At 44.2% G+C, this 27,780-nt stretch overlaps 1 protein-coding gene across 9 annotated transcripts in view; it reads left to right on the forward strand.

Moving 5' to 3' along the window:
- The window catches only part of PTPRK (protein tyrosine phosphatase receptor type K), a 413,915-nt gene that overhangs the window by 312,403 nt on the left and 73,732 nt on the right, over positions 1–27,780 (forward strand). For 4 of the 9 annotated variants that reach the window (XM_069726055.1, XM_069726057.1, XM_069726060.1 and 1 more), the window contains exon 14: positions 16,130–16,268. In XM_069726055.1, the coding sequence (XP_069582156.1) occupies positions 16,130–16,268 (139 nt within the window). Of the gene's footprint in view, positions 1–16,129; positions 16,269–18,935; positions 18,978–27,780 lie in introns of all 9 variants that reach the window. The other 5 variants (XM_069726056.1, XM_069726058.1, XM_069726061.1 and 2 more) reach the window with 2 other exon arrangements.

The raw sequence follows: 27,780 nt of genomic DNA on the forward strand, positions 1-27,780 counted from the left end.
CTTATGAAGAACTTGCAGTCCTCATTGGCCCCTATCTCTTCCATCTCATGTCCTGATTCTGCTCTGAAGCATTACAATGAAACCCTGCAAAGTGCCCTGGATGAAATTGCACCTCCTATAAATAGAACAACTCGGCACAGACAGAGACAACTGTGGCACACGCTGCAAACACGTATCCTGCAGCGGTGCTCCAGGTGCGCCGAACGTCTGTGGAGAAAATCTAATCTACCCGAAGATTTCATCCATTATAAGTTCATGCTTAAAACATACAACTCTGCCCTTCACCTCTCCAAACAAACCTATTTTAGCACCCTCATCACCTCGCTGTCCAATAACCCTAAACGTCTCTTTGACACTTTCCATTCCTTACTCAACCCAAGAGTGCAGGCCCCAACCACGGATCTCTGCGCTGACAATCTGGCCAATTACTTCAAATGAAAAATTGACCACATTCGACAGGAAATTATCGCCCAATCCCTTCATACCATGCACTGTCCCTCCACCCCCACTGTATCTAGTTCACTCTCTGACTTTGAACCAGTTACAGAAGAAGTAGTAATCAGGTTCCTTGCATCTTCTCTCCCGACCACTTACACCAGTGACCCCATTCCGTCACATCTCCTCCAGTCCCTTTCCCCGGCTTTGACCTCTCGCCTAACAAAAATATTCAACCTTTCTCTCTTCCGGTATTTTTCCCTCCTCATTTAAGCATGCCATCATACACCCATTACTTAAAAAAACATCCCTCGATCAAAACTGTGCCGCTAATTATACACCTGTCTATAATCTTCGCTTCATCTCTAAACTCCTCGAATGCCTGGTCCACTCCCGTCTTATCCGCTATCTCTCAGATCACTCTCTTCTTGACCCTCTTCAGTCTGGTTTCTGCTCTTTACACTCTACTGAAACTGCCCTCACTAAAGTCTCTAATGATCTACTAACAGCTAAATCTAATTGTCACTACTCTATGCTAATTCTCTTGGATCTCTCCGCAGCATTCGATACTGAGGATCATCAGCTCCTCCTCACTATGCTCTGCTCCATGGGTCTCAAGGACACCGTTCTCTTCTGGTTCTCCTCCTATCTCTCTCTCTCTGACCGCTCCTTCACTGTATCTTTTGCTGGTTCCTCCTCCTCTCACCTTCCCCTTACTGTTGGGGTTCCTCATGGATCAGTCCTAGGCCCCCTCCTCTTCTTTGTATAATGCCCCTATTGGACAACCAATCAGTAGATTTGGTTTCCAGTACCATCTCTATGCTGATGACACCCAGTTATACACTTCTCCTGATATCACGCCTGCCTTTTTAGAAAACACCAGTGATTGTCTTACCGCTGTCTCTAACTTCATAGTAACATAGTTATTAAGGTTAAAGGAAAACTTTAAGTCCATCTAGTTCAACCCCTAGTTTAACCTAACATGCCCTAACATGTTGATCCAGAGGAAGGCAAAAAAACCCATGTGGCAAAGAGTAAGCTCCACACTGGGGAGAAAAATTCCTTCCCGACTCCACATACGGCAATCAGACTAGTTCCCTGGATCAACACCCTATCAAGGAATCTAGTATATATAACCTGTAACATTATACTTTTCAAGAAAGGTATCCAGTCCCCTCTTAAATTTTAGCAATGAATCACTCATTACATCATACGGCAGAGCGTTCCATAGTATCACTGCTCTTACAGTAAAGAATCTGCGTCTGTTATTGCTTAAACCTTCTTTCCTCCAGATGTAGAGGATGCCCCCTTGTCCCTGACTCAGGTCTACGATTAAAAAGATCATCAGAAAGGTCTTTGTACTGTACCCTCATATATTTAAAAATTAAAACAAGATCACCCCCTAGTCTTCGTTTTTCCAAACTAAATATCCCCAAGTGTAATAATCTATCTTGGTATTGCAGACCCCCCAGTCCTCTAATAACCTTGGTCGCTCTTCTCTGCACCCGCTCTAGTTCAGCTATGTCTTTCTTGTACATCGGAGACTAGAACTGTACACAGTATTTTAAGTGTGGCCGCACTAGTGACTTGTATAGAGGTAAAATCATGTCCTCCCTCTATCTGTTCAGCTGTGAAGCGCTGCGGAATATGTTGGCGCTATATAAATAAAGATTATTATTATCTGAAACTGAACCTGTCAAAAACTGAACTCCTCGTGTTCTCTCCCTCTTTTAACCTACCTTTGTCTGACATTGCCATCTCGAGTGTGGTTCCACCATTACTCCCAAGCAACATGCCTGCTGCCTTGGGGTCATCCTTGATTCTGAGCTTTCTTTCACCTCCCCCCCCCCCCCCCCCCCCCACATCCGATCATTGGCTCGCTCTTCTTATCTGCATCTCAAAAACATTTCTAGAGTTTCTTACTTTCGAAACTGCAAAAACTATTACTGTTTCACTCATTCATTCTCGTCTGGACTATTGTAACTCTCAATTGGCCTCCCTCTTACCAAACTCTCCCCGCTCCAATCTGGCCTGAATGCTGCTGCCAGGATTATATTCCTCGCCAACCATTCCACCGATGCTTCTACCCTGTGCCAGTCATGACACTGGTTACCCATCCACTCAAGAATCCAGTACAAAACTATTACCCTCATCTACAAAGCACTCCATGGCTCAGCACCACCCTACATCTCCTCTCTGGTCTCAGTCTACCACCCTACCCGTGCTCTCCGTTCTGCTAATGACCTGAGGTTAGAATCGTCAATAATCAGAACCTCCCACTCCCGTCTCCAAGACTTTTCATGTGTCTTGCCAATTTTTTGGCATGCACTACCCAGGTTAATACGATCAATCCCTAATCCCCACAGTTTTAAGCGTGCCCTAAAAACGCATTTGTTCAGATTGGCCTACCGCCTCAACGCATTAACCTAACTATCCCTGTGTGGCCCATTCAAAAAAAAAACAAAACAAAACAAAAAAAACCTTAAATCTTAATCAGGTTCCTCACATCATGTTCTCATACATTTCATGCAGTTAATAGCCCTCTGTGTCTGTACTGCTACATACTTAGGCTGATAACTGGTTCATGCAGCTTTACATGAACACCCGATCCCTACACTATGGCTGGTCCGAACAACGAAAGCAATTACTCATAGATTGTAAGCTTGAGAGCAGGACCCTCACTCCTCTTGGTATCTATTTTGATCTGTGATTTTTGTTATGCTGTAATGTCTATTGTCTGTACAAATCCCCTCTATAATTTGTAAAGTGCTGCGAAATATGTTGGCATATTTTTATTATTATTTTTTTATTACATAATGGCCTTTCCAGCGGCATTAAACAACCGCCGATTGGTAAATGTTTTCAATGGATAGCCGTTTATTAGCCTGTTTACACATGCAGACTGCAGTAAACTATGCACAATGAATGATCAGTAAAAGATCGCTCAGTGCGCATAGGATGTCTTTGTTGTTTGTAGCAAAGACCCAGTTTAAAGAGGACAATGTGCTGCTGAGAACGATCATGTATTTTGTAGGGCTAAAGATAATTTCAACTGATTAACAAGCATTTCGCTCATTCATTGGGTGAGAAGCCTGTTAACACAGAAAGATTATTGTGAGCAAATTCTTCCTTTTTTCTAGTGGACTTTCCTAGTTAAAAACTAAAGTGTGCCACATTTAAGTCCCTTTACTAAAACCCCTCAACCACAATCATACCACTCTCATGGAGTCTATTTCTGACAGTTTGAGCAGACACATGGATGTTAGTGGCCTGCTGGAGGTCATTTTGCAGGGCTCTGGCACTGCTCCTCCTTGCACTAATAAGGAGGTAGCAGTCCTGCTGCTGGATTATCACCCTCCTACGGCCCCCTCCACGTTTCCTGGTGTACTGGCCTGTCACCTAGTATCTGCTCCATGCTCTGGACACTACTGACACACACAGCTACCTTTCTTGCTACAGCTCACAATGATATGCCATCCTGGATGAGCTGCACTGCCTGAGCAACTGAGAATGAGAATAGAGAAATGGTCTATGGTCACCCCCTACACAAGTGCTCCTTAATAGTAAGTGTTCACTTAATTTTTTTGAGCAGTATATAATCTGGAAGGTCGCACTTCCATCATTTGTAGTCTAGTTGATAGTTGTAGTTGTTACGAGTTCCTATCCGAGGAAGAGGAGAGTAAAAACTGGGCAACAAATGGCCTCAAACACATTCACACTTAAGCCTCAGAAATACATGCAGCCACACACTCCGGTCCCGAGGGCCAGCAAAAGCGCTGGGTATTGATGCAAGAGACTCGCGTGAGTTTCTCACATCACACTCGCAAGTGTGACCCTGGCCTAAGGCTACTTTCACACTAGCGTCGGAATTCGGCCCGTCTGACGCTAGCGTTGTTAGCACCGCACAACGGGTGCAGCGGATGCATTCTCCGGCGCATCCGCTGCCCCAGTGAGGTGCGGAGAGGTGGGGGCGGAGTTCCGTCCGCACATGCGTGGTCGGAAAAAGCAGTCCGTCTGGAGCAAAAAACGTTACATTTAACGTTTTTTGCTCCCGGCGGTCCGCCACAACACGGCGCAACCGTCGCATGACGGTTGCGACGTGTGTCAATACGTCGCAATGCGTCGGTAATGTTACGCTATGGGGCAAAAACGCATCCTGCAAACAACTTTGCAGGATGCGTTTTTTCCCCTAAACGACGCATTGCGACGTATTAAAAAAAACGCCAGTGTGAAAGTACCCTAAGCCTCAGAATTACACATCTGGACTTCAGCTTCCTTTTGCTTTTCTTTCAATTCAAGCCCTTCCATTTTACACCTTCAGATTTTTCAGCCTGATAAAGGGTTTTCTATCCAAAAAGTCGCTATGTGAAGAAAAACACAAGACATTAATCAGATCCTTGTCCTCACATGTATTTTATTTAGAAATCTTAGATGATGAGCATTCGACCATGTGACATTTGAAGATGTTATAAACCATGGCTGTTTTTAAACTTGTCCACTCAACGTCCTAGTGACAGTTGGTGCAGAGGTAGCAGTTGTCTCTAGACCTGCTACCTGCGTCCTGTGGAGTTGGTAAGCCAAACATCCGATTCCTCAATTTCCCGACTCCACAGCACTGGTCACTACTGAGCATGTACATAAAGTGCAGCACAGATTCATCTTGGTTAAAAGTCGAGATCCTTAGGTCAGGAATAGAACAGATATTTATAGGATATTTCATAACTTTCCCAAATTCTTATAAAAACAGCACATACTGTACTGTTGCCAATTTATTATATATTTTAGGGGCCTGAGTCGGTCCAGTTTATACCGACTCCACCAAAATGGACACCAATGTGACGACTCCGACTCCACAGCCCTGCCTTAGACACTGGATCCTTTGGGCTCCAAATACCTCTTGGTCATTTGTGTGTTACCGGCAGGCATCACTATTGTAAATGGCATATGGTACGTGAGGGAAGGCTGTCTACTATTACAGTTTAGCCCCCTTAATTAGTAATCACAAGCTCACCTCATAGACGAGCTGGAGCGGTTTATATAAATTAGATGGTATTTTACTTTATCTTCTTAAAAGCTTCATTTTTTTTATTTTAAGCCTAGAACAGCCACTCTAAGTCTTGGCACCTTTTTCTCCAGCTTAATCTTTTTCCCATTTTCTTCATTAATCATTTTCTAAATTGTAACTGAAAATAAATGTATGGTATAGTGTACAGTGTAGCATTTCTAAAGCTTGAGATTAAAATGTTTTGCTATATTGAAATGAGTCCTGAATGTTTGTAAGTGGCGGAATCCTTTTCTGTAATGGGGAAATGAGCAAATGTGTTGTAGGAATGATACTGTAGATAGTGCTTTTCATTATACTGATTCAGTTTTGACTATTTAGGAAAAATGCTTGAGCGTGCGAAGATAACGAACTCTGTACTCATTTATTTCTTGGAATCTCCAGTCACTGCAGTTATCAGCACTAGAAACTTTATGCTGATTGAATATGCACACGAGTACGTAAAATGAACGCCACATACCAGACGGAATATTTTCACTTAATTGCAAAAGTCCTTACGAGTATATTTACACGTGCCTTTTTGTGTGCTTTCTTTTTGCTGGGATTTTGGAAAATTCTGCAACATAACCACCCGCCCCACTAAAAAAAAAAAGAAAAAGTGTTTTCATGTAACCACTGTGTATTAATTGACTGAGGGCTTGTGACATCGATTTTTGGGGTCTTTGGCCTTCAGCTTTCCATTTTAAAAAATTAAGGCCTAAACTGCGGTTTACGCTCACCTCCCTGGGTTGTATATAGCACAACTCTTTTGTAGGCTCTGATAACTATCCAGCCGCTACTGCTGTTCTTGTTGGCAGGATTCCAATAAATGTCTTGAATAAGAGGAAAGGCAGGTATTGCTGCATCGGTTGCAATAATTCCAAATAAATGTGATGGTGAACGTTCATGCAGTTTATTTCTCTACGCGTTTCAAAGTTGTACAGACTTCTACCTCAAGATAACCATAATGATCATTGTAGTTCTCCTAAGGAAAAAGTGTGTACAACTTTTGGAATTATTGCAACCAGCAGCGCAGTAGGACCAGCCTTTCCTCTTTATTAACACACAAATTGTGAAACTTAATTCTTTAAAAGATGGCTCCACTACTTTTATATTGGTGACCTATCTTAAGTATAGTTCATCAATATCCGGTTGGTGAGGGTCCAAAACGACGACCACCGGCAGCCAGATGTTGGCAGTTGCGAAACTGAACACAACTGTGTAGTGGCCACTGCCAGGTACTCGAAATCTACTACTTTTTTATTTGAATAGTTGGAGCAGCAGTTTCTGGCAATGACAACAACAGATTTGACAGAACAGAGCTGTTCAACTCTGCAACTGGTAACATTCGGCACAAAGAACGGCTCATCATGGAGGTGTATGGCGTCTGATTCCCACCGCTCTGATTTTGATGATGTAGGCATCAATATAAAATTTGTAGCATAACCTTTTAATATTATTTTTTTTAAGTATTAAACCTTATTGATCATTTTGCTGGTTAGAAAGGAAACGGCCCAGCGTGGTCTAAAATAAATTCCTGCCGATTCTCCATTGCTTCTCTGTAAACCTCTACCCAGGGTCTTGGCCACTCTCTCATGGCTTCCACTTAAGCTCAATTGATAGTTACTGGGAGCTAGGCTGGGGTAAACTGATGTCTGTTTGGGGGTGATCATAGGAGCTTTAACTGCATATTCTGACACATCGAATTTATCAGGAGCTCATTTATTAAAACAGACAAATTAATTGTAAAATTAAGTAGTCTTGTTTAGAAGTACAAGTGTGTAAGTGTTGATTTCCACCTTCACTTTCTACTAGTTTTTGAAGCACAGAAATTGTGATTTCTTTGGTGTCTTTATAACTTTATCCTAGGATGGCACAACCCCCATTACATTCCTGCGTACAGTTGATTCTCTTGCCCCTTCTGTCCCTCTTATCATGGCAATACAATGTTTAAACCCTTGATGCTCTTAATGCCATCCGTATGTCTCTCTTAAATCCTTCCAAATCTGTAAAAATGAGAATCAAGATGATAGTTTGGGAGCTCAGGACGATGAGCGGAGGGCTGAGCTGCTTGAGCAGATAAAGATTTGTCGGTTGGATCCCTAATACTCCTAAACCCCTAGTATTGTGCACTGTTTCTCCCAATATATCCTATTATGCCTGTCTGTTGTTATTCATTTTACAAAGAAAAGAAAGTCTTACTTTTCCATTAAAAGCATATAGACAGCATCTGTGTCAGTGCCCACGGCACTCTCCTTATGTGCCACAATCAGCAGAGCTTTTCTTAGATTTCTGCTTCGGGGCTTATAGACAACTGCAGTCACTTTTAGTGATGTCTGTTATCTTCGTCTGCATCATTTCTTCCATTAAGGCAAAATAGTTTTGAAACTTGATTTGAGGTTTTCTAATAAGAAAAGCATAAACGAACTGGCCTGCTTTTCCAAAGTCCAGCATGCCAATGTGTCGTATTTCTCAGGACTTTGGACCACTCTAGTTTGTTCTTTTTCACCATATGTTTCCATTGAGCTGGCATGTAAAAAGCTATTTGCAAAAGGGAATTGTACAGTCTGAATAGCTAGAAATCTTTGCTACTTTAGAGCTCCAATAATTACCAAAAGATTACTGACAAATTTCAAATTCTCAGAACTTGCCCTGCAGACCTATCATGAAACCCATCATGAAAAGCTGATATCTCCGATGGTAGCTCACACCCGTCATGGGTTTCCGTAGGCACAAGTCAGAAAGACATAAACTTAGTGAACACGTACCTATAATCTCTCTGACCTGTGTGTTTCCAAGAATTCACTCTGGATTAATGCCTCGTCTGAATGCTCAGAAAGTCATCTATCATTCTATTATATCACATCTGAACTTTGACTTGGTCATAAATCAGCTATTTTGTTTTCTACTTGAGATATACCAGATATATAACCTACACATACTGCACGTGCCACCAGCACTGATGATATATTATACACTGCATGTTTATGGCGTCACCTGGGTTCAAAAGGAACAAGTCGCGTCCAGGAGTGCAATTTAGCTGCAGATAATGAAGAAATCTGCAGAGAAATAGCTGTGGTGTGTATAAAGAAAAGGATTCTTACGAGGAGATCCCTATTTTTAAAATAAAATAAAATGGAACTAATGTCCATAAGTGCAAAACGGTAAGTTGTGTTTAAATCCTGTGTAGCTAGCTTACTGGAGCAGTGGCTGCAGGAAGAAAATGCTGTTTTATTCTCCCTGCAGCTGTTTGCTTCCAGTCATCGGGACAGTGTGAAGCTCTGTTAGGCTATGTGCCCACGTTGCAGATTCGTGTGTGGATTTTTTCGCACCGTTTTTGCAAAATCTGCAGGTAAAACGCACTGCGGTTTTTGTGCCAATTCCACCTGCGGTTTCCTATTGAGGAGCAGGTGTAAACCGCTGCGGAATCAGCACAAAGAATTGACATGCTGCGGAAAATACAATGCAGCGTTCCCGCACGTTTTTTTCTGCAGCATGGAAACAGCGGATTTCGTTTTCCATACGTTAACATGGTACTGTACAACACATAGAAAACTGCTGCGAATCCGGAGTGGCCAATCCGCTGTGAATCCGCAGCAAAATCCGCAACGTGTGCGCATAGCCTATCACTTGCCAGCACCTTGATTGACAGCATATGTGTCTAGAGCTAGATGTCGATATGCCGGGAAGTGATTGCAGCACTCACTGTATAGTGATCGGTGACTGTTACAGCTCCCTGCACTGCCCCGATGTCTGGAAGCGAGCAATGAAACTGTATTTTTTCCCTGTAGTCGCTGCACCCATGAGCTGGCTAAACTGGATATAAACTTTATTTGGCTGCAGACTATCCTCACATATTGCTGTTAGGCCCTATTCGGACATGCAAAAGTGCGATCTGTGGTTGTCATGGATAGCACTCGTACCTGTGATAATCTGTGGCCATTCACATGTCCGTGATTTTTCAGATGGGAGAGGACAGTTGGTGCTTTTACATTCTATGGATCGAGGAACTCCCGGCAGATCGATTTTCTGCTGCAAGTTCTCATTATACAGCAGTTATAGTTCTACATAGAACTTTATACGCACCAACTGTTATCTCCTAACAGTGATGAAAGTCTGTATTCATTGAACAAAATGTTGCTCGTGAATTGAGAATGAGTTTCTAATTTTCACAATAAAATAATGGTCACCCTCTAAGTTTTAGTGTAATGTAGTTGTCCGCTTACTGAAGTAGTAAATCATTTTTCCTTATAGCTTACATGAGCAAATGTAATAGTCTCCATGCCACCCTTGTGGATGGTTATTGTACAACCCCATTTTTACAGGAAAAACTGTTTTCCATGCTTAGTATTAGAGGGTTGATCACGTTCGCCCCTACCCTTGACAGCAACTCTCAATTCTCCAGTTCTCCGTTTTGATGAAAAAATATAACCACCATTGAGAAAGAAAAAGGGAATTCTGCTTGGACATATCACAGTTATCTGGTAGAATTATGTATGAAGAACAATTTTTTTATACATATGCTTTTTTATAAATTGGACTGAGCCTTTAAGACTGTAATTTGTACCTTCTTCATATAGAAGCCAGATCTAGGTTTTCCCAGCCTTTTCCATTATTTTCCTATGTATGGGTGCCAGAAGTTAACAAGAAACCTCAGACTGTAACTGCATCTTTGGAAGTGACTTACAGCTGGCTGCCTGCAGCCTAATCTGGGAAACAGATGGGCCTGTAGATAAACTATCTCAGATGAAATATGCCTGCTAAGAATTCTGGAAGATTTTCTAATCTCTGTGCGCACTTACACCGAATGATACTGGCGTTCCTTAGACTTTTATCAAGAGACTGCAGGTTTAAGTATTGCCGGACCGCAGTAATTTAGGGGTATCGGGCCCTAGATTAGAACTGGATTCACACGGTATTTTGATTTATTTATTTATATATATATATATATATATATATATATATATATATATATATATATATATATATATACATATATATATATATATATATATATATATACATATATATATATATATATATACATATATACATATATACATACATATATACATATATACATATATATATATATATATATATATATATATATATATATATATATATATATATATATATATATATATATATATATATATACACATATATACACAAAGCATTCTGGTTTGTGCCATTTGGGATCATTGGAATCTTTCAAAACACCCCATGTTCTGGCTAATTATAGAGGTTGCCCACTACTTTTGCATTGATGACCTTAGGATAGTGCACCCCCTGCTGATCAGCTGTTCTTGGCGGTAGCTGCTGGCCGGAACTGCTTGATTGCGGAGCTGCTTCGTCTTCTGATAGTGGCTGCGGCAGGGTATCACACAGTCGCATCCTGTTGATTTGATTTCTAGGGTATTGATTTTATTAGAAGGCAGATGTGTACTACGCTGCCACTATAAGAAGCCTGAGCAGTTCTGAAATCGAGCACTTCCGGACAATTACATTGTTCTGTTTTCTGCTAATGGCCGCGGCAGGGTATTACACATAGACCTCCTATTCAAATCAGTACACCACAGATCAAATAAGATCAGGACTGGTCATCAATGAACAAGTAGTGGTCTTATCAATATTAATATTGATACTCTCTCTCGCTAGGCACAGGAAGCAGTTTCAGTAAAAATGTCCAAGCTGGTTTATTAAAGGAAATTAGTCATTTCCCTTACGTTATTACCTATTAATATGGGCAAACAGGTAATAGAATGGTTAACATAATCTTACCCATATGCCCATATCTGCTGTCTTGATGTGTAGAAATTTGTCGTTTATTCTGGAAGAAAACGGTCTCCGATCTTCATTTGAATACCACCCTCCTCCAATCAGCGTCATAATGCCCTGTGATGTGAATTGCTGGCCCAGGAATCCCGTGCTTGTTGCCCGCAATTGAGCAATTATACTTATTTTTTCTGCACTGTTACGAACATTGGCATCATTGTTCTTCTGCACAGGCGAGTCAGTACTAAAAACTCATTACCATAACAGAATAAAAGACAATTTCTGCACATCAAGACCACAGATATGGGCATACAGGTGTGACTATTTAAAACATTCTGTTACCTGTACTAAAATAAACTGCTTAGGAAACAAAAAACGTTGCCTTTTCCGGCACAAATTGAAAAAGTAAATAGTCCATACAGTTTGTTTGTCCAGTAGTATTGAGCGAATGTGTTGTTCGAGCATGCTTGGGCACCAACCGAGTGACTTCAACATGCTCGAAAAATATGTTCGAGTCTCCGCAGCTGCATGTCTCAAGCCTGTTAAGCAATCACTGCATGTGTTGTGGCTGTCGAACAGGCTCGAGACATGCAGCTGCGAGGAGTCAAACATATTCTATTGTTCGAGCACTCCAAAATTCCTGGATCAGCACCCGAAAATTCTTGGATAACACCTTATCCGAGCACTTCCGCTCATCACTAGAGCTCAGTTCTTGAGTTCTTAGCAAAGACCAACACACTGGAGATCTGCACATGAAACAACTGGTCTCCTTTTTAGCTGCCATACCTCGCGCCCGGGGTGGGGATATGTGAGCAGCCAGTCCCACCTGTCTCATTGACTGCTTGTAAACCCGGCCCTGATATGCCCAATTAACTCTTTGCGCTATACATGCCGGATATATGTGTATATATCAAATTCAGGAAAATGCAGGCGAGCTTGCTGTTGATTTTGCAGCGACAGGACTGCCGATGGTTTTTTTAACATTTTTTTTTTCCCTGTAATTTATACTATAACAACCAGCTTCCTAGTGGAGAATGAACATGCTACTTCTTTTAACCACTTTGCTTTCCGAAACTTGAAGCATTTAAAAAGTAAGGAAAGCCAGAAATGACCACAGCAGTAATTTTTACATTGCTGTGAGTTCTGTTAATTTTTCTTGCAGCTATTTTGTGGTGAATTTTGCCTGAAAAAGAAGTCAAGGGCACAATAGTCCTTTTTATTTATTTTTGTTTAGGCATCATTCATGTCTTTTTTTTTTTTTACGTACGTGTTGTTAAAGGTTAGAACATATATGTATTATAGTATATGGTGGTGCTGTTCACATATCCATGTTTGTTTTTTTTGTTTTTTTTCCCCCCAGACTGGCCCGTTATGTTTAAACGGCACTGAAAATAATGACAGGGTCGTCCAAGTGCTGACCAGTTTTTACTATTTTGAACCTTGTTGACACATTGCGCCTTAGCCGTGGTTTTCCCCTTGTTCTCATGCACATGCTGCTTATTTTTCCCTTGCAGATTTGAACCATCAATATGTTTTATCAAATCTGCAGCATGTCAATTCTTTCATCATTTTTGTGGTGTTTTTCACTCTTTCAAATGATTAGGATAAAAAAACATCAAAACCGCAAGTAAAAAAAAGTGTCCAAATTATGCTTATTTGACACAGCGGTTTTGCTGCAGAAAAACTGCAACGTGTGCACATTTCCAAAAGCTTCAGCAGACGTTTCTGCTTCAAGACTGGGTCTAAAATTCTGCATGAAAAACACGCACTTGTGCTGCTTTTTCTTTTTCCTCATTGATTAGAATAGGTAAAAAACTGAAAAACTCTTCAAAAACGCTGAAAGAATTTACATTGTGCAGATGTAAAACTGCTTCAAATGTCTGCAAGAAAAAAATAAATCACATATGCAAGAGATTTTAGAAATCTCACTTTGCTGAGACCGTAAAATGCTGCGGTATTTAAGGCAAAAACATGCTGGGAGAGAACTCGGCGAAATTGTGACGTGTGAACATACCCTAATAAATAGGACAAACTTGAAATTATATTTTTTGCTCCTGAGCAAGACGGATGCTATATTGGTGGTAAAAATAGACCACCGATTGCACCCAGCAAATTGATGAAATGTTGGATTTTATCTCAAGCAGATGTCTGAAAGAGGCCCTATTTTTTTCTCTTTATTTTTTTCCTCCTTTCCCTTGCTCGGTATTATGAATTGGGAAAGCTGAACAAGTGAATCAGGGTTTTATATTGTGCCAAACAAGAAAACTGCAAAGCTGAATTACTGGGATGGAGCAGGTTGTACTGACTGAGCACTACATATTAAAGCAGCAGTGATGATAGATTCTTGGCTCTCTGAAGCAGAGCCTGCGTTGTATAATTCCCTCTGCTTTGTTCAGATTCATTACTCCGGAGCTGTACTCGGTAATGGATGCAGTGTATGTTTGTGTCTTGGACATTAAGCACAATTATTTTAGGTTACATTTCTATGCTGAGCTGTCTGAATAAGTTTGCATCATTTTTCAAAATCTGTGTTAATATTTGTACAATAATGGTTTAGTGAACGGTACATCTGGCATCAGCCGCTAAGCGAACACTTCTGTAATGGTGAACAGTGTGTGCCCATGGATAATTTATCCATCTGGCATGCGTTGCCTATTGTTGGTTTCACTGCTCCATTATCCATGAATTTCTCTGCACTTTTCCAGATTCACTGTAGCCTACTGACCTATCCGTCCGATAGTAATAGGATTATTCATACATACAATCTACCGGCGAACAAATTGTGGTCATGGTAGAGTTCAACGTTTAGTGGCAACCAATGCTGAAAAAGTTTGCCATCAAAATTCCTGTCCATTGTGAAAAACAATTTTACCCTTGCACACTGTAGTGGACAAGTACCAAATATGTACAAAAATGATCCGATCCATTGGGTTCCTCTATTACATGACCTGCTAAAAAAGCGTCTTCTCCTACATCTCCAACATGACTGTTCTGATCATCACATGGTGCAAAAGGGTCTTCTTACGGGAAGTTGGTAGAGTTTATCATCCTGTCATAGGAACATTTTTCTCATTGGGTAAATGGACACCTCAGATCATCCAAGATGATTACTTTTTCTGCTTTAGTTTGAAGAGGGACACTATCTTACTTGTAAGCCAAGTTTTGCTTCAAATTGGCGTTAAACATTTTTAAGACATTAATTTTCAGTTGTACTTACCGGGATTTGTACATCTTATGGTTAAAAAAAAGTTGCCCTAATGTGTGAAATGGCTAGTAAGTTGGACTCCCAGCATGTTAATGAGCATAGTGCTCACCAGTAACAGCCGGACTCCCAGGACATGAGTGAGCATAGTGCTCGCCAGGCGCAGCCAGACTCCCAGTACATGAATAAGCATAGTGCTCACCAGGGGCAGCCGGGCTCCCAGTACATGAATGAGCATAGTGCTCGCCAGGCGCAGCCAGACTCCCAGTACATGAATGAGCATAGTGCTCACCAGTAACAGCCGGACTCCCAGGACATGAGTGAGCATAGTGCTCGCCAGGCGCAGCCAGACTCCCAGCACATGAATGAGCATAGTGCTCGCCAGGCGCAGCCAGACTCCCAGCACATGAATGAGCATAGTGCTCACCAGGAACAGCCGGACTCCCAGCACATGAATGAGCATAGGGCTCACCAGGGGCAGCCGGACTCCCAGCACATGAATGGGCAATAGTGCTCACCTGGGGCAGCCGGATTCCCAGCACATAAATGAGCATAGTGCTCACCAGGGGCAGCCGGACTCACAGCACATGAATGAGCATAGTGCTCTCCAGGAACAGCCGGACTCCCAGCACATGAATGAGCATAGGGCTCACCAGGGGCAGCCGGACTCCCAGCACATGAATGGGCAATAGTGCTCACCTGGGGCAGCCGGATTCCCAGCACATAAATGAGCATAGTGCTCACCAGGGGCAGCCGGACTCACAGCACATGAATGAGCATAGTGCTCTCCAGGAACAGCCGGACTCCCAGCACATGAATGAGCATAGGGCTCACCAGGGGCAGTCGGACTCACAGCACATGAATGGGCAATAGTGCTCACCTGGGGCAGCCGGATTCTCAGCACATGAATGAGCATAGTGCTCCCCAGGGGCAGCCGGACTCCCAGCACATGAATGAGCATAGTGCTCACCAGGGGCAGCCGGACTCCCAGCACATGAATGGGCATAGTGCTCACCAGGGGCAGCCGGACTCCCAGCACATGAATGAGCAATAGGGCTCACCAAGTTCAGCCGGACTCTCACCACATGTATGGGCATAGTGCTCACCAGGGGCAGCTGTACTCCCAGTGCATGAATGAGCATAGTGCTCACCAGAGGCAGCCGGACTTCCAGCACATGAATGAGCATAGTGCTCACCAGGGGCAGCCGTACTCCCAGCACATAAATGAGCATAGTGCTCACCAGGGGCAGCCGTACTCGCAGTGCATGAATGAGCATAGTGCTCACCAGGGGCAGCCGGACTCCCAGCACATGAATGAGCATAGTGCTCACCAGGGGCAGCCGGACTCCCAGCAGATGAATGAGCATAGTGCTCACCAGGGGCAACCGGACTCCCAGCACACCCCTAAAACAGTTGGAATTGTGCATTGTGATGAGCTGTTGGACTTCAAAGGGCCAGTGTTCTGTCTGTATGCTTTGTCAGAGTATTAATTTTCTAGTCTGTACTCCTCATGTCATGTGGAAAAGAAGATATTAGACAAACTTAAAATAATGTGCACAAGGTCTATCAACGTGCAGTTTGTTGTTCGCGGTATTTTAGAAATGGGAGTGCTTTGTACTTTATATCTGAGATACCAATCTCTTTTGTATAATAAGTATTTGATTTTATTTCAGCAGCTGCAACTGAGGAACCGGAGGTCATCCCCGATCCAGCCAAGCAAACCGATCAGGTTGTGAAAATAGCTGGCATCAGTGCAGGCATTCTGGTATTCATCCTCCTCCTACTAGTGGTCGTTTTAATTGTTAAAAAAAGGTAAGTGCCCGAGATTATCTCTTTCGATTTGCTCTCCTAAACTCTTGTAGATTTTAACTATAAAATAAAAACATTAATGTAAAAATGAGCCATTATAGCTTGTGTGTCCATCAGTGACCTGTTATATATGTGTATGTGTGAAATGCGTTAGATGAATTCTTCCATTTGGAGACCTGTCTGTATTGTTGACCTTTGCATCCAGACCTCTGCAATCCTAATTTGGAGTGACCGGTTGTCCAAATCATTGGGCCACCTTGAAAACAAGTCATTTTTATCCGAAGTTATCCAAGTTGACTACAAAGTGCACAATATACATGAATGTACTGCTCACCCACACACATTTAAAGGGAATCTATCGGCAGATATTTGCTACCTTATCTGAGAGCAGTCTGGCATAGGCAAAGAGAAGCTGAATCTATTGATCTATCACTTTCACAGGGTGCAGCCGTTCTGAGAAAATCAGAGCTTTTAGACTTAGCAGTGAAGCAGAGCTGAGAAAGCTAACCCCGCCCACACCAGGCTCTCTGTGTACAAAGTCCATAGACAGTGAGGTGCTTAGTTGCCGGCAATGTTGACTGTGATAAATCCTTCACAGTTAGTAAACTACTGCATGCACTTTGACAAGTGGCACATGCCTGAAACCTGTGTTTCAGCCTCTATTTTTTGCTGTCTTCAGATTACATAGCAAAAATCTGCTGACAGATTCCCTTTAATAAAATATCAGCTACCTGTTGCAACCACTAGGGGGAACCTGTCTATGTACAGAAGGATAAGGCAGGCTTCACACTAGCGTTCGGCAGGGCTGCGGACGGCAACCTTCTTCCTCCTTGAAGCCCCGCCCACTACCACTCCTCTTACTTCAGCTCCGCCTAGGTTTGCATGCGTTCAGCGTACCCTATCTTTAACATTGGGTATGTAGGCCATGTGGTTGTATGCAGATGCCTCCCCATGCGTCGTTTTAAGGCTGCACCGACCGCAACAAAATCCTAACATGTTGCGTTTGATGCAGGTCAGCGCAGTGTCAAGACGACGCATGCGGAGGCATTCACATACATCCGCATTGCCTGCGTACCCAATATTAAAGATAGGGTACGCAGAACGCATGCGATGTAAGCGGAGCTGAAGGAAGAGGTGGGGCTTAATGGAGGAAGAAGGCTGCCGAACGCTAGTGTGACGCTAGCCTAAGTCTCCCCTTGACCAGAATAGGAGGAATATACAGATGGGCCTTCTAAGGTTTAAGTATATGCAAAGGGAAGACTGACAGGAGTTGATCTAACAACATTGTATTCTTTTCAAGTTTTTAGAAAGTAGTCCAAATCACTTCCTAAAATTGACTTTCTTATTGCTATGTCAAATTTAAAATGGAATTCTTTTCTGGATGTTGTAAATTATTATTTTTCTAAGTAGCTATTTTGCTTAGTGAGGTTCCTCACAATTACTTTTTTATCAACCGGTTAGCTGGTAGGTTGTACGTTACGGATTCCCCTGGTCACTGATCATTGTCGGGGGTCCGCGGTCTTCTATTGGTGCAGTAGTTGAGGATGCACAATGCCAGTTAGGGTCTATAGGTCTGACAGTGATGTCAGAGTGGTCTCTCACACCATGCCAAAGCCAAGAAAGGAACCGGCAGTGTATGGACTCAGAAGTGAGCCCCGGACCCCATACTTCTGATGCACCTCTCTTGTTTATGGGATCCAGTGTTACTTCTAGGGTACCATAAGTGACTTTCCTTTAGGGATGGTGCGCAGAGGTTTGTAGAAAGTAACACTCGGATGAAAATAGTTTGAGCGATATATTTGGTGACTCCATAGAAATTCAGACGGAAGTTATTTTGATCTAAAATGGAGCATGGGAAAGTTATGTATGAGAAGAGAAACAATGGGATTTAGTAGACAGACAACTAAAAGTCACTGTGGTCTAGTATGTAATGATCCTTTATCATCTTCTAGTCCGTCTGTCTGCTTCTTTCTTCTCCACAAGTAGTTTGTCTGAAAATCCAGAAATGTGGAGTGCCTAATTGTCGGAGAGCGCCATATAAAGATGCACCAAGCAAGAGAGTACATGGATGCTTACTTGCTGACTCCCCTACAATGTTGACGTCACGTTGATATTCTTAAATTTTAACCAAATACCGTAGTTAAATCCTACTGTTTAAAAAAGGAATGGTTCTTATTATTTGAGTTTTAGTTTTTTACACCATTAGCGTATTTAGTTCCAAAGTTACCTGTACCAAACAGCATATTTTTTGCCAGATGATACTGTGCCCGATGATTTCATTAGCCCCCCCATCTTTTAGACATTACTGAGGTTTTAGGATTTCACTTGTATCCTTTACTAGATGGAAAAATTGAAATAGAACAGCACCACCTAGTGGCGTTCTGGTGTGCAGCAGCCACTAACCTTTATTAATGTTTGCTCAGTATCTGTCCTATGTAATCTTGGCTGCATTCCCTGCATGTAATGAACTTTAATGATAACCTTTCTGTTTTAGGCCTCTTCTTAATATCTGCTTGCCCTTGTGTCCTAGTATGTCATGTATAACACAGGATATTAGTAAATGTTTGTGTCTAACCAAAACAAATTTCACCCATTTGTTGCCGTTAATGTTGTGTTTTTTTTTCTGATTGGACTGATTAATTGTTGCCTTTTTACTATTACCCCCTGGAGATATATTACATGGCGACGGAACTTCTGCATTAGAAGCATTAGGTATGCTCCCGGTGTTGTGTTCAAGCCAGCTACCCATGTGCTTTCGTGTATTCATTTTCTAGTTTTTTTTTTTTCTTTTAAGGAATTATTTTGGATGTTTTCACTTGTAGTTGACAAGTATTGTGAAATAGTTGAAAGAAATGTTATAGAAATCCTTAAAAGGAATCTGTCATCACCCCCATCAGAGAACAGCATAATGTAGGGACAGAGACCTTGATTCCTGTGATGCATCACTTACTGAGCTGCTTGCTGCAGTTTTGATACAATCATGGTTTTACCTGCTGTAGATATGAGTTCTCTGAATGCTGAGCTTTGTATAACCCCACCCACACCAGTGCTTGGCAGCTTTCTGTGTGCACAGTGCATAGGCAGAAAGCTGCCAATCAGTGGTGTGGGTGGGATTCTACTGAGCTCATGAATATGGAGGACTACATAGCAACATGTTTCCTAGTCCCCTAGTGATCTCTTGTTGTTAAAATAGTGAAAACCACAGCAGGCGGCCCAGTAAGTGACACATGGCTGGAATCTGCGTCTGTCATTACTGCTCTCAGATTAGGTGGCAAAAGCTTGGTACGGATTCCCTTTAAAGTGTGCCTTTAGCCTCATGGCTCTGTGTAGAGGTAAAACAAACAAAAAAACTCCGCTTAATAGATGGTCTATGGATCCGTGGATTAGCCACTGTACATGGAGGTTGACTAGGTGGAACAAGTCCGGTGCTGTAGCTCCGTAGCTGCCGTTCACAGCGGCACCCTGTCATTGGGGTGCAAGGCTTGCTTGGCAGACACCCATTGTGGTGCTGACGCTCCGTAGTGCTATATACATTTCACTTAATCCTTTTTTTTGCCTCTGGTAGATGGAAACCAATAATATGCATATTGATATGTGTATTTATTAGAATGTTTCCATGCCTCCATACATTTTATGATTTGCAATGTAAAGATGGGCTTTAGCTCCTCAACAATTACCTGTCAGTAGAATTTTAGGGTCTTGGTGGGCTTTTTTTCTAGTGTTTTTTTCCTCCTTCATATTAATTGGCATCGAAGGAGGAGGTAAAATGGCAATTCATAACAAGTCACTTCTACTGGGAATCTGCCAACACAAAGCCCGGGTGCTTGGTGCTTCCTCGTCGTGGTGGAGCCGCTCGCTGCACATTGGCACTTGTGTGTTTTCCATCAATCTCCCCCTTGCTTCCTCGGCTGACAGTTTTGGCTTTATATAAGCCAGTTTAGTGCGGAGACTGATGGAAAAGAAGGTTCACTAAACTTCTTACCCACACAAAGGGTTCACTGAGTGCTTGGTTTGAACAGTCATTTTATTCTGCCATCTTAGTGCTCTGCAGCTCTGACCAGTCCGCTCTTGTAGTAGGACTGTACATGTGGTCATGGAGTGGATATTTTCTTAGAAATTATGGTAAAATGGCTAATCCATTGCTACATCTATAAGAAAAGTGGTCTCGGATGTAAGACAGTGGTCTTAGGCAATGAAATCCCTTTGTCTGTGAAGTTGGGTCAGCTAGCTAATTGGGCTATTAGTCTCCAATGATGCCGTGACTATATTGAACCTTAGAAGATGTTGTTAATGGCTTTAGTTATTTAGTAATTGGATGGTTCCAGGCACGCGGCATGGACATAGCGTGATTTGGAATAATTCCCTTTTTTCATGCATAGTTTGTCACATATTTGCCTTTTAGTAGCTTTTTGGAGTCTGCGGCGCAGTTTTCATTCATGTATGCTCACATATATCAATGCTTTGTAAGACTCTCCGTACAATCGGGTTCTCATGCTTAAACTCTGACATTCAATTGATCAAAGGAACAGTTCGGAGAAAACAAGTGATCACCTATTGATCGTACTGGTGATGGCTTCCGGATAGGTGGGATTCCAAGTGCGGGGATGACCTGGTAGGACGGGGCACTATTATCCCTGGTAGAATGGAGAGGCAGCGTACATGCTTGACTTTAGGCCCATGTATTATGAATGAGGCCACCGGCAACCCCATAGAGAAGTGAGAGGAGTAGCTGTCGGACATGCGCACCCACATAAGGTGTGGATCCCATCAGTCAGACACCCCCCACCACCAATCAATACGGTAGGCAGCTGAAAATGGGGATTTATATTGGGCTGGCCCTGTGTTCATGGTTCACATTTGGGCAGGAAGCGCACGGTGTGTAGGTTTCCATTATTGTACAGGCTATTATTTATCTGCCTATGGACTTTACCCAAACCGACTTCCCTGCAATAAAAACACATTTGGCAGGAGAGGCTCGGCACTAATGCCATGTTCTGTCTGGCACATCTGCTGCCATAAAGCCTCTTGCCACAGGTGTAGTCAGACATGAATTTAGCTCCAGATAAAAGAACATCTGACTGTCGTTTTATTATATTATTCTATGGGGACGGTTACTGGATGGAATCCGAAACTTTTCCTTTTTTCTTATTTTTGACAACTCTCAAGTCTGGAAGTGATGGAATATGTGTGAATGACAGGTCAGTTGACAAAGTTGGAGTCCATGAGAGCAGGGAAAGTCCTCATTTAGACTAATACTATAAACCTATCCCATGTCATGGTTCATATGGATCAAATAATAATAATAATCTTTATTTATATAGCACCAACATATTCCGCAGCGCTTTACAGTTTAACAGTTTCAAACACAACAGTCATAGGTAACAATGTTAACAATACAGTAATAAAGCAAAATAAGACGACCCTGCTCGTGAGAGCTTCCAATCTACAATGAGGTGGGGAGATACAAAGTACAGGTGTGTATTTACAATGATGTATTTACAATGATGGTCCAGCCATCTTCAGGGGGTGGGGGGTAGATGGAGGTAGTGAATGGGCTACACACACACAAACATAAAATGACTGATTAGGGAACGTGATAGGCCACTTTGAACAAATGAGTTTTGAGCGAGCGCCTAAAACTTTGCAAGTTCTGGATGGTCCTAATATCTTGGGGTAGAGCATTTCAGAGGATTGGCGCAGCACGGGATAAGTCTTGGAGTCGGGAGTGGGAGGTACGGATTAGTGCAGAGGTTAGTCGAAAGTCGTTTGCAGAGCGCAGCGGTCGGCTATGCCGATAGACTGAAATGAGGGAGGAGATGTAAGGGGGTGCCGCACTGTGGAGAGCTTTGTGGGTGAGAACAAGTACTTTGAATTGTATCCTGTAATGAATGGGCAGCCAGTGTAACGACTGGCGAAGAGCGGACACGTCCGAGTAACGATTAGCCAGATGGACAACCCTGGCTGCTGCATTAAGGATAGACTGGAGAGGGGAAAGTCGCGTGAGGGGGAGGCCAATTAATAGAGAGTTGCAGTAGTCCAGGCGGGAGTGGATTAGGGCGAAAGTGAGAGTTTTTGTTGTCTCAATGGTGAGAAAAGGGCGGATTCTAGAGATGTTCTTTAGGTGTAAGCGGCACGAGCGGGCAAGAGATTGTATGTGGGAGGTGAAAGAGAGATCAGAGTCAAACATAACACCCAGACAGCGTGCCTGCTGCTTAGGCGTTATTATGGTACCACCCACGGAGAGGGAAATGTCAGATTTAGGGAGGCTAGTAGAAGGCGGGAGCAGAAGAAGTTCAGTTTTGGAGAGGTTGAGTTTCAGATAGAGAGCGGACATGATGTTAGAGACTGCAGACAGACAGTCAGTGGCGTTCTGTAGTACAGCAGGGGTAAGGTCAGGGGCTGACGTGTATAGTTGCGTGTCATCAGCATAAAGATGGTACTGAAAGCCAAATCTGCTGATGGTCTGTCCAATTAGGGCTGTGTAGAGGGAGAAGAGAAGGGGGCCAAGGACTGAGCCCTGAGCTACCCCGACAGTGAGAGGAAGAGGAGATGAAGTGGAGCCGGAGAACAGAACACTGAAGGAGCGTTCAGAAACATAGGAAGAGAACCAGGAGAGAGCAGTGTCCTTAATGCCTAGTGACTGGAGCCTAGAGAGTAGGAGAGTGTAGTCAACAGTGTTGAAAGCTGCAGAAAGATCGAGGAGAATGAGCAGAGAGTGGTTACCATTACATTTTGCTGTCAGAAGGTCATTGGTCACCTTGATGAGTGCAGTTTCTGTTGAATGTAGGGGGCGGAACCCGGACTATGAAGGGTCTAGGAGGGAATGAGTGGAGAGGTAATGGGTAAGGCGGGAGTAGACTAGGCGCTCCAGGAGTTTTGAGATGAAGGGGAGATTGGAGACCGGTCTGTAGTTGTTTGCGCATGATGGGTCAAGGGTGGTTTTTTTTTAGTAATGGTGTAATGACAGAGTGTTTGAAGGAGGAGGGGAAAATGCCAGAGGAGAGGGAGAGATTAAAAATTGTAGTTAGGTGAGATGTGACGACTGGAGAGAGAGACTGGAAGGAGGTGTGAGGGAATGGGGTCGGTGGTGCATGTAGTCGGACGAGAAGAGGAGAGGAGCTTGGAGACTACTTCTTCTGTGATGGGATCAAATGCGGAGAGTGAGCCAGGGGAGATGCAGGGAGGAATGGGAGTCATTGCACTTGGTGTCTGGGAGCGGATTTCCTGACGGATATTGTCTATTTTCTCTATAAAGTGGGAGGCCAGGTCATCAGCACAAATATCTGTGATAGGGTCTTGTGCTTTTGGCCTGAGGAGGGAGTGAAAGGTGTTAAAAAGTTTCTTGGGGTTGTTGGATAGTGAGGAGATCAGAGTGGTGAAGTAGGTCTGTTTGGCAAGGTGAAGGGCAGAGTTATAGGTCCTTAACATAAATTTGAAGTGTATGAAGTCTTCTGGGGTGCGAGTTTTCCTCCATAAGCGTTCAGCACACCTGGAGCCTCGCTGGATAAATCGGGTTTGCGATGTGAGCCAGGGCTGTTTCACTCTTTGTTTGGAGGTTCTGAGGGTGAGGGGAGCTACTTGGTCTAGGGTGCTTCTAAGAGTGTCATTGTAGTGATGTACAGCCAGATCAGGACAGGAAAAAGAAGAGATTGGGGACAATGATGAGTGTAAGAAGTCTGAAAGTGTATGAGGGTTAATGGCATATAGATCTCTGAATGTGTGGTAGGTAGGAGGGTGCTGGGGTGGGCGAGGAGTTGTGAGTGTGAAGGAGAGAATGTTGTGGTCAGAGAGGGGAAGTGGTGAGTTATCTAGGTAAGAGATTGAACAGAGCCGGGCAAAGACCTGGTCCAGGGTGTTACCGTCTTTGTGTGTTTCAGAGGTTGAGAGCTGTGAGAGGCCTAGGGAAGTGGTTAGTGATAGAAGCTGGGATGCAGAAGTGGAAGTGGGGCTGTTAATGGGAATGTTGAAGTCTCCCAGGATAAGGGTTGGTAGCTCTGAGGACATGAAGTGCGGCAGCCAGGCAGAGAAATGGTCCAGGAAGTGGGTGGTGAGCCTGGGGGCCGGTATATGACCGCTACTCTGAGGGAGAGGGGACGGAAGAGCCTGATGGTGTGGACCTCAAAAGAAGGGAATGAAAGTGAAGGAACTGGGGGTATAACCTGGAACGTGCATTGGGGGGACAAGAGTATGCCGACTCCACCACCAGGTCTGTTTGTGGGTCTTGTGGAATGGGAGAATTGTAAGCCACCATGGGAAATGGCAGCAGGGGAGACAGTGTCAGAGTCTTGGATCCAGGTTTCAGTGAGGGCCAGCAGATTCAGAGAGTTGTTCAGAAAGTAGTTGTGCAGGAAAGGAAGCTTGTTACATACAGACCGTGGATTCCAAAGGGCACAATTGAAAGAAAGAGATAAGGGAGTGCGAGTAATATTAATAAGGTTAGTATGGTTTTGATATGAGGTAGGGTAGCAGTTGAGGTTGGGGGACAGGGGTTGGGGGATATGTCCCTCGAAATCAGTAGTAGTAACCAGATAAAAAGTAAGTAGTTTTTTGAAATGTTTAAAGTTTTTTTGTGCAGTGTGTTTGGGTAAGATGGGCTGAGGTTTTTCGGGAAGGTGAGAAGTGCATGGGAGCTGTACATAGGAGATGGAAGCAGTGAGGAGATGATGTGTATGAGTCGTGGTGGAGGGGGGATTGGGCGGTGAATGTGCATTGCAAGGGAGCATAGGAGGATAGGAATAAGGCACATGGGTAAAAGGGAGAACATAGTGTGGGTTACCTGACTCCTGCCCTGACTAACTGCCATGAAATAACTGCTGTATCACGACGCTTATCTTCCGTGACGCTTTGCTTCTGTGACGTTTGCGTGCACCCCCACTTGCGTGCCCCCCTAAGGATGGTTCTACCTTTATAGTCCAATGATGGGTCAGAAGAGATGGATTATGGGACCAGGGTGGGGATAATTTGGCAGCTGGGGCCAGCACACCAGGGGGTGGTTAAATGATCATTATGACATTGCCTTTCTGGTCACTAGTCTGCTCCTTCTGTGGTATCCATTTTTCTAGGTTCTTTTGTTCCTACGCTTCTTAAGTTTGCTTTTGATTTGCTTCCAACTTTGTAAACTTTGGTGCAAGGATTCCATCAGGATCTGCCATGGTCATACAGTACCTACCATTCATTTATCATGGCTGTGCCGATCTACAAAATAATGAAGCTTTTGGCGCACAATATAGGCTTGTGATGGTGCCGCATTACAGATTGAGATCGGTGCTGGACTCCACGACGTGTTGAATCCTGTGACACTTCATTATGTGACCGTTTCAATCATACACAGTGATGCACAGGCCAAAACTTACATCCTGGCCCTTTGATATATCCTTTAAGTGTCCATTGCTCATCTCCCCATGTACTTAATATAAATTACACACCTAATCTTTAAGGCATATAGCATGTAAGGAATGTTTAGTGTTTTTGACCCTTTTAGAGAGAGATCTCTAGGACATAAAAGTCAGTCAGTCATTCCTGGCACTCTCCAATGTAGTGAATAGGAGATGTGCAGACTATAAAATGTATTCCTGGTTTACTTCATTTGTCCTGCCATAGTCTTATTTACATTGTTAGTTTTATTCAAAAAGATTTTTTTTTAATTTATTTTAACACTATATTATTTATGGTGTCATTGCAATAAGGAGATTTGTATATATATTAAATCATAATAATACATATATTTCTATAGTGCCAGCATATTCCGCAGTACTTTTCAGTTAAGCTGGAACATGTACAGACAATAAAAACTATGCAAATTAAGACAGGATTCAAGAGTTATAGAAGGCTTGAGGTCCCTGCTGGCAAGCTTAGAAGGCGTGAGGGCCCTGCTGACAAGCTTAGGAGGCGTGAGGGCCCTGCTGACAAGCTCAGGAGGCGTAAGGGCTGGCAAGCTCAGGAGGCGTGAGGGCCCTGCTGACAAGCTTAGGAGGCGTGAGGGCCCTGCTGACAAGCTTGAGGCGTGAGGGCCCTGCTGGCAAGCTCAGGAGGCGTGAGGGCCCTGCTGACAAGCTTAGGAGGCGTGAAGGCCCTGCTCGCAAGCTTAAGAGGCGTGAGGGTCCTGCTCACAAGCTTAGGAGGCGTGAGGGCCCTGCTGACAAGCTTAGAAGGCGTGAGGGCCCTGCTCACAAGCTTAGGAGGCGTGAGGGCCCTGCTGACAAGCTTAGGAGGCGTGAAGGCCCTGCTCGCAAGCTTAAGAGGCGTGAGGGCCCTGCTCACAAGCTTAGGAGGCGTGAGGGCCCTGCTGACAAGCTTAGAAGGCGTGAGGGCCCTGCTCACAAGCTTAGGAGGCGTGAGGGCCCTGCTGACAAGCTTAGGCGTGAGGGCCCTGCTGGCAAGCTCAGGAGGCGTGAGGGCCCTGCTGACAAGCTTAGGAGGCGTTAAGGCCCTGCTCGCAAGCTTAAGAGGCGTGAGGGCCCTGCTCACAAGCTTAGGAGGCGTGAGGGCCCTGCTGACAAGCTTAGGAGGCGTGAGGGCCCTGCTGGCAAGCTCAGGAGGCGTGAGGGCCCTGCTGACAAGCTTAGGAGGCGTGAAGGCCCTGCTCGCAAGCTTAAGAGGCGTGAGGGCCCTGCTCACAAGCTTAGGAGGCGTGAGGGCCCTGCTGACAAGCTTAGGAGGCGTGAGGGCCCTGCTGGCAAGCTCAGGAGGCGTGAGGGCCCTGCTGACAAGCTTAGGAGGCGTGAAGGCCCTGCTAACAAGCTTAGGAGGCGTGAGGACCCTGCTGACAAGCTTAGGAGGCGTGAGGGCCCTGCTGGCAAGCTCAGGAGGTGTGAGGGCCCTGCTGACAAGCTTAGGAGGCGTGAAGGCCCTGCTAGCAAGCTTGAGGCGTGAGAAGCTTAAGAGGCGTGAGGGTACTGCTGGCAAGATTAGGAGGCGTGAGGGCCCTGCTGGCAAGATTAGGAGGCGTGAGGGCCCTGCTCGCAAGCTTAAGAGGCGCGAGGGCCCTGCTCGCAAGCATAGGATCCGTCAGGACCCTGCTCGCAAGCTCAGGAGGAGCGAGAACCCTGCTCGCAAGCTTAGGAGGCAGGAGAGCCGTGCTCGCAAGCTTAGGATGTGTGAGGGCCTTGCTCGCAAGCTTAGGAGGCTTGAGGGCCCTGCTCACAGCTTAGGAGGTGTGAGGGCCCTGCTCGCAAGCTTAGGAGGTGTGAGGGCCCTGCTCGCAAGCTTAGGAGGCGTGAGGGCCCTGCTCGCAAGCTTAGGAGGCGTGAGGGCCCTGCTGGCAAGCTTAGGAGGAGTGAGGGCCCTGCTTGCAAGCTTAGGAGGCGTGAAGGCTCTTCTCGCAAGCTTAGGAGGCGTGAGGACCCTTCTCCTAAGCTTAGGAGGCAGGAGGGCACTGCTGGCACGCTTAGGGGGCGTGAGGGCACTGCTTGCAACCAATCAGAGCACAGCTTTCATTTTGCCAGAGCAAATTATGGAGCTATTGTTGCTATGGGCAATAAAGTCCGTTTAACTTTCAGACAGATTTGATAAATTA

The sequence above is a fragment of the Ranitomeya imitator genome, chromosome 5 (genome assembly GCF_032444005.1).
Source record: "Ranitomeya imitator isolate aRanImi1 chromosome 5, aRanImi1.pri, whole genome shotgun sequence".
NCBI lineage: Eukaryota > Metazoa > Chordata > Amphibia > Anura > Dendrobatidae > Ranitomeya > Ranitomeya imitator.